The 5,733-nt window shown below is 38.7% G+C and overlaps 1 protein-coding gene across 1 annotated transcript; it reads right to left on the bottom strand.

Moving 5' to 3' along the window:
* Positions 1–1,646: 1,646 nt before the first annotated feature.
* LOC125482397 (laminin subunit beta-4-like) lies at positions 1,647–4,872 on the bottom strand (the record flags this gene model as incomplete). Its single annotated transcript, XM_048594466.1, has 3 exons — positions 1,647–1,790; positions 2,978–3,155; positions 4,752–4,872. Coding segments are annotated over 3 exons (443 nt in total), but the record flags the coding sequence as incomplete, so codon positions are not given.
* Between the last annotated feature and the right edge of the window lie 861 nt (positions 4,873–5,733).

The following is a 5,733-nucleotide window of genomic DNA, read 5'->3' on the forward strand; positions in this document are numbered from 1 at the left end:
CCTATCCCCTCCTCCCACCTCAAGCCCCACCCCCATCTCCTACCTACGAGCCTCATTCCGCCCCCTTGACCTGTCCGTCCTCCCTGGACTGACCTATCCCCTCCCTAACTCCCCACCTACACTCACCTTTACTGGCTCCATACCCGCCTCTTTGAACTGTCTGTCTCCTCTCCACCTATCTTCTCCTCTATCCATCTTCTATCCGCCTCCACCTCTCTCCCTATTTATTTCAGAACCCCCTTCCCCTCCCCCATTTCTGAAGAAGGGTCTAGGCCCGAAACGTCAGCTTTCCTGCTCCTCTGGTGCTGCTTGGCCTGCTGTGTTCATCCAGCTCTACACCTTGTTATCTCTTGTTACCACATAGCCTGCCATTACACACCCCCTGTTGTTAGTCACTAACAGTCCCCATTAACAACTATTCACCCTCCCAGCCTGATCGTTAGCAACTCCTTTGTCTGTCCAACTATCTTTCTCCCTCTTTGGGCTCTATCCTATCGTTTACTCCCAACCCCACTCACCTCCCTATTTTCTGCATATAAACTGACATTTTCCCAGCCACCATCAGTTCTGAGGAAGGGTCACCGGACCTGAAATGTTAACTCTGTTTTCTCCTTCACAGATGCTGCCAGACCTGCTGAGCTTTTCCAGCAACTTTGTTTTTGTTCCAAGTTAAAAAGCATCTGTGCAATCATATTTACTGACCCATATTTACAAAAAGCTGTTACAGCTATAAATCAAGAATTGGAATTGACAGTAGCAGTATGGTTGGGTCATTCACAGTGTTTAAGACTGGGACGGACAAATCTTTGCTCTCTCAGGGATTCAAGAAACATGTGGAATGGGTGGAAAAGTGGAGTTGAAACAAAAAGATCAGCAATGATTGTACGAAGTGGTGGAACAGGTTAGACAGAACATACAAGCTACTCCTGCTCCTTTCTCTGTGTTCTTGTATAAACAGATTGATAGCAAGATAATTTTTCGAAACAAACAATTTGCAGTTTTATACTCTGAATCGGACTATAAAGATGTAATGCATCATCCTAATAATTTTATGGAAATAGGAAGTAACATTCTATAGGGAATAAACAGAAAGTGAAATGCACCAAACAATAGGTATGTGGTACCTGATAGCAATTGGACTGTGTACTTAAGGAAATATAAAAAAGTGCTTAGTGCAAAGGATCTTTTAGTTTGACAGGAAGCAGTGTTAGTTACATTCTGCTGAAATTACACAAAAACTGCTGCTAAACAGTTGATATCTTAAGGAAAATTTACCAGCATTTTTGGCAGATAGTAAAAGGAACAGAAAAAGTTAATCTTTATCATAACACAAGGAGAACAATAAAAACATCATTATGCTGAGAGCTGATCTTTGTCAGCACAGGAAATCCCTGCAGTTTGAAAGGTTTTTGGATTGTTAGAGGAAATTCTGTTTAATATTTAATAATTTTAGTGTATGATGGAACTAAAACAAAGTAAAATAGGAAAATGGTCTGAAAACTGAATATTCTGCACTTATACAATTACCGGATAATAATATGGTTCAATAATGAACATTTATATACACCGTAGAACCTTCAAAAATATTCATAAAACTTGCCTTTTACTAATTATTCCTAACCACCCTGCACTACTGACTGACTTACATGAACAGCTATTGGCACCAAGTCCATAAAATCCTGGTGCACAGGAGTCACAGCATCGTCCAATCACGCCAGGCTTACACTGGCATTGGCCACCAAACTTGCTGCAGATTCGACTGATTGATCCCTGAGGATTACAGCAACAGGCTGTGGAATATACATAAGAAACTCCAATCAGTTAGCAGGAAAAATGAATTCCATTACATCTGTGGTCAGAAGGTTTGGACCAAATCGTAGCACCTAACAATGTTATAGGCTTCATTAATTCCTCCTATCTAATTTTCACACTTTATAGTGTTGCACTGGGGTCACTTTTAACTCAATGCAGAATTGGGGAACAATGCAAGGGCAAGGTGCAAAGACAACAATTGGCGCAATTCCATGGGTTTCCCACTTGGTGAGTTAAGGTAAAACCTACTCGTCACCACCTCCAATCAGGTCAACCATATCATGCTTACAAAATGGGAGAGGGCTGTCACTTGCACTATGATAGGTCTGCACTGTTATTTTTCTCATGCGTGATATTAGATAGTAAGTGCCTGGTGCATAGAGATCAGGAATGAGAATGCTTGCTAATTTCTCCCTTCATTTGTTCTAACCAGTGATAGTCTGGTGAATTTAGCAGGACTGAACTTCACAACTACCGCTCTGTATAGTTTTATTTTTTTTAATTCACTCATGGAACATGAGCCTTGCTGCTGATGTTACACTGACCTGCAAGTTTATCTATTTGTTGTGCTGTGTATCCTGAATTTTGTTTTATCAGCCAAATTGTTGTTTCATAAATATACAGTGAAATGTTGACAATTTTCATCAGTGTTATTTCTGATTTGTAAATTGTGCTGTGTAATTTCACCAGATTGGTAGTTAAATCTATTTACACAGTAGTCAAACAAAATATTTTTGAGAAATAGGCATGGTTTTGCAGTTCATGAATTAAATATGTTATTAATATGAAGTTGTTACTGGGTCCTTTTGTGCAACAACCAGGCTGCTAATGTCAACTAAGAAAACATTAAAGAGTCTCCAATGGCATTTGTATAATTATCGAGACTAATGCCAGATGCTAATAAGGCCATCTTTAAGTCTAAATAATGTATTTTAGGGAAGGAAATCTGTCATCTTGGTATGGCCTACATGTGACTATAAACCCATAGCAATGTCGTTGACTCTTAAATCCTCTCTGGGAAATTAGGGATGGATAATAATTACTGGCTTGGCCAGTGATGCTCACATCCCAAGAGTGAAGTAAAAATAAGATGGCCTTTTTCTTTCATTTTAGTGTTTAGAACTCATATAACGTTAATTTCTCTCTCTGAGGCTCTAATACTCACGGACAGCTCCATTGTGGATCCGAGCAGACATGCTGGCTATCAGTCGCTCACATACTTCTGGTATAGTGTGAGGTACCACTTGATAGGCAACATCGACACATTGATATCGTCTGTACTCATCTAAATCTGTTTTACTGCTGAAATCCTCCAGAGAGTTAATCATTGGAATCAGACCCAGCTAATGACAAAAGAAATAAAAATCTCATTAGTCACCAAAAGTGCTCAGTGACTTGTGCAGCAGGCCTGTGGGAGACGGGGCTACTACAACACTCCCATGTAACATGGAGAAGCCCAGTTCTGGAGAAGGGTCCTGACTTGAAACGTCAACTTTCCTACTTCTCTGATGCTGCCTGGCCTGCCGTATTCCTCCAGCTCCACACTATGTTAGACTCTGATTCCAGCATCTGCAGTTCTTGCTATCTCCCACTGTTAGCAAGCTGCTGTGTACCAATTCTGGTTAACAATAATAATCCTATGGCACTAATGTAAATAATCCTTGATTAACATTTATCCGTGGCTGAATGTGTGCCGATCTCCAAGGAAGCTGGTTGTAATCATCCCAGCCCGTACACATTGTTGGAAATGTTACTCAGGGTGGTGCCTTAGGTCCAGCTACCATTAGCTGCTTCATTAATGGCCTGGCCTCCAGAAAGTCAGGCAGGGTACTTTGTTGATAACCGGTCCTCTTAGCAATTATGTGGGGAATACATTATTCTAGGCTCGCTGTGCAGCAAGCCTGGGCAACATGCAAACTTAAACTGCCAAGCAGGCGCCATATCTGAATGTCAGGCAATTTGCATTTCCAACAAGATGGAACCCAACTACCTCTTCATGACATTCAATGTTAATGTTATTTTAGAATCCCCTATTCTCAATATTCAGGGCCATCACCAATCAAAAACTTAACCAGATAATCACTTAAATACCATGGTTATGTGAGGAGGCCTGAGGCTGATCATTCTCTGGTGAGTAACAACTTTTGACACACAAATCCTCGCCACTACCTACCAACTATCCTGAGAATGACAAAAGACAATTTTTTAAATGGAAATTCAACATTGGTGTTTCTAATGACACACTGTTTTTCTATAACTAAATATGAAAAGTAAAACTGGTGGACATGTCTATTAGTTTATAATTCGGATGGGAAATAAAGTAGATAGTGTAATAAAGTTCACAAAAAATGCAATTAATATTCAAAAACAGTTTTGAGGTGTACAATTTTTAGATACGTTGATAAGCAATTTATGTGAATCCACAAGTTTGCTCTTCCTATTGATTAATACCACATGGCAAATATTGTCTCTTGATTGCAAAGCTTAATACCTGAAATTTTTCCTTGTTTTATGAAACGATAACCTTGAATCTCTGGTAATAATGATATAATAGTTCAGCTTAAAAGCTGAGTTTGTTTTAAGTATCAACAAAGTGCTCCATTATACTGTGAAAACCACAAAGTTCAATTAATTAAGTATCAAATACTTTACAGTGTGTATCATCTAATGACACCTTCTGTTATTGATGCCTCTTTAAAAAAAAAATCAACATGAGTTATCACACATCTCTATGGCCATCACATCCTGAAGTTTGGCCTCAATCCCTGATCTTTTAGCCCAGAGGTAGGATCACTACCACTGCAGCACAAGACCATGATATCTGTGATTCTTGGTAATGTGTTCAACATCATCAGAATTGAAAATAACTGGTGCTATGATGTTGCCACTTTATGAATACACCCTAAATTGCAACAACAAGAAGATTTAACTTTGCTTACAGAATCAATCAAGATGTGATTGCTGAACTGACTGTTTGGAGTAGGAGACGAATTGAAGTAAATCTCCACGATGTACTGTACTGAGGGCTCCAGGCAAATTGGAGTATTAAGAAATGTGATCCTGTTTATAAAGAAATACAAAGCTATTATTATAGCATAACACATGTAACAATATTATTAAATATTTATTATGGATAGCCAAGCAGTAGAAACAATCTCATTCTTCATTTGGGTTATTCTTTCTATTGAATGATAAGAACGTGCTTTTAAACTATACTTTTCAACTCACTGTTAGTTCACAGCACAATGTTAATTAACATGCATGGATACCCCTGCTAATGTTGCATCCAATGGCATGTGACACCATTCTGTCATTCTATAGTACTGAGTGCGAATGTCTGCTGCTCACCTTAATTCTGTGAATGATCATGATAATCAACAGACATAATCAATTCTGTAAAATCCAGCAAGTTTAAAACTGCCCAGAGATGTTGCAATGCTGTGTACTATCTCTGGCTATAATAACACTAAGCTGCTTATTGAATAGAATCTTAGTCGAGAATGTTCAATATGAGATGACAAATTACAGTGACACTTGTTTCATGTTTACGAGGGGATATAACAAAAGAGAGGAAGCAGAAGACTAGTGTTCAGAATTGTCTCCAGTGGTTGTTGGATGACAGTAGGCAAATGTCAATATTTCCTCTGGATGCAAGTTTATTTCATTACCAGAGGTTCAGAAGATAATTGCCAATGCTGCAAAGAGCAAAGTTTCAGGTGATATTTGAGCATAAGAGTTCTCCAAAGGCAGAAATAACTTGAGGCTTTATTCTGTGGAGACTAAAAATTGACATCATTGAAGAATAATACATAATTGATACATTTAATTGAAATGACAAACTAATTTCTGTGGCAGGGTTTCCCAAAGCAATGCCCAGTGGACAATAACAAAGTTCAATTAAATGTATCAATTATGTATTAT

This window comes from Rhincodon typus, unplaced genomic scaffold (genome assembly GCF_021869965.1).
Source record: "Rhincodon typus isolate 14 unplaced genomic scaffold, sRhiTyp1.1 hic_rhity00009823, whole genome shotgun sequence".
In the NCBI taxonomy this organism is placed as follows: domain Eukaryota; kingdom Metazoa; phylum Chordata; class Chondrichthyes; order Orectolobiformes; family Rhincodontidae; genus Rhincodon; species Rhincodon typus.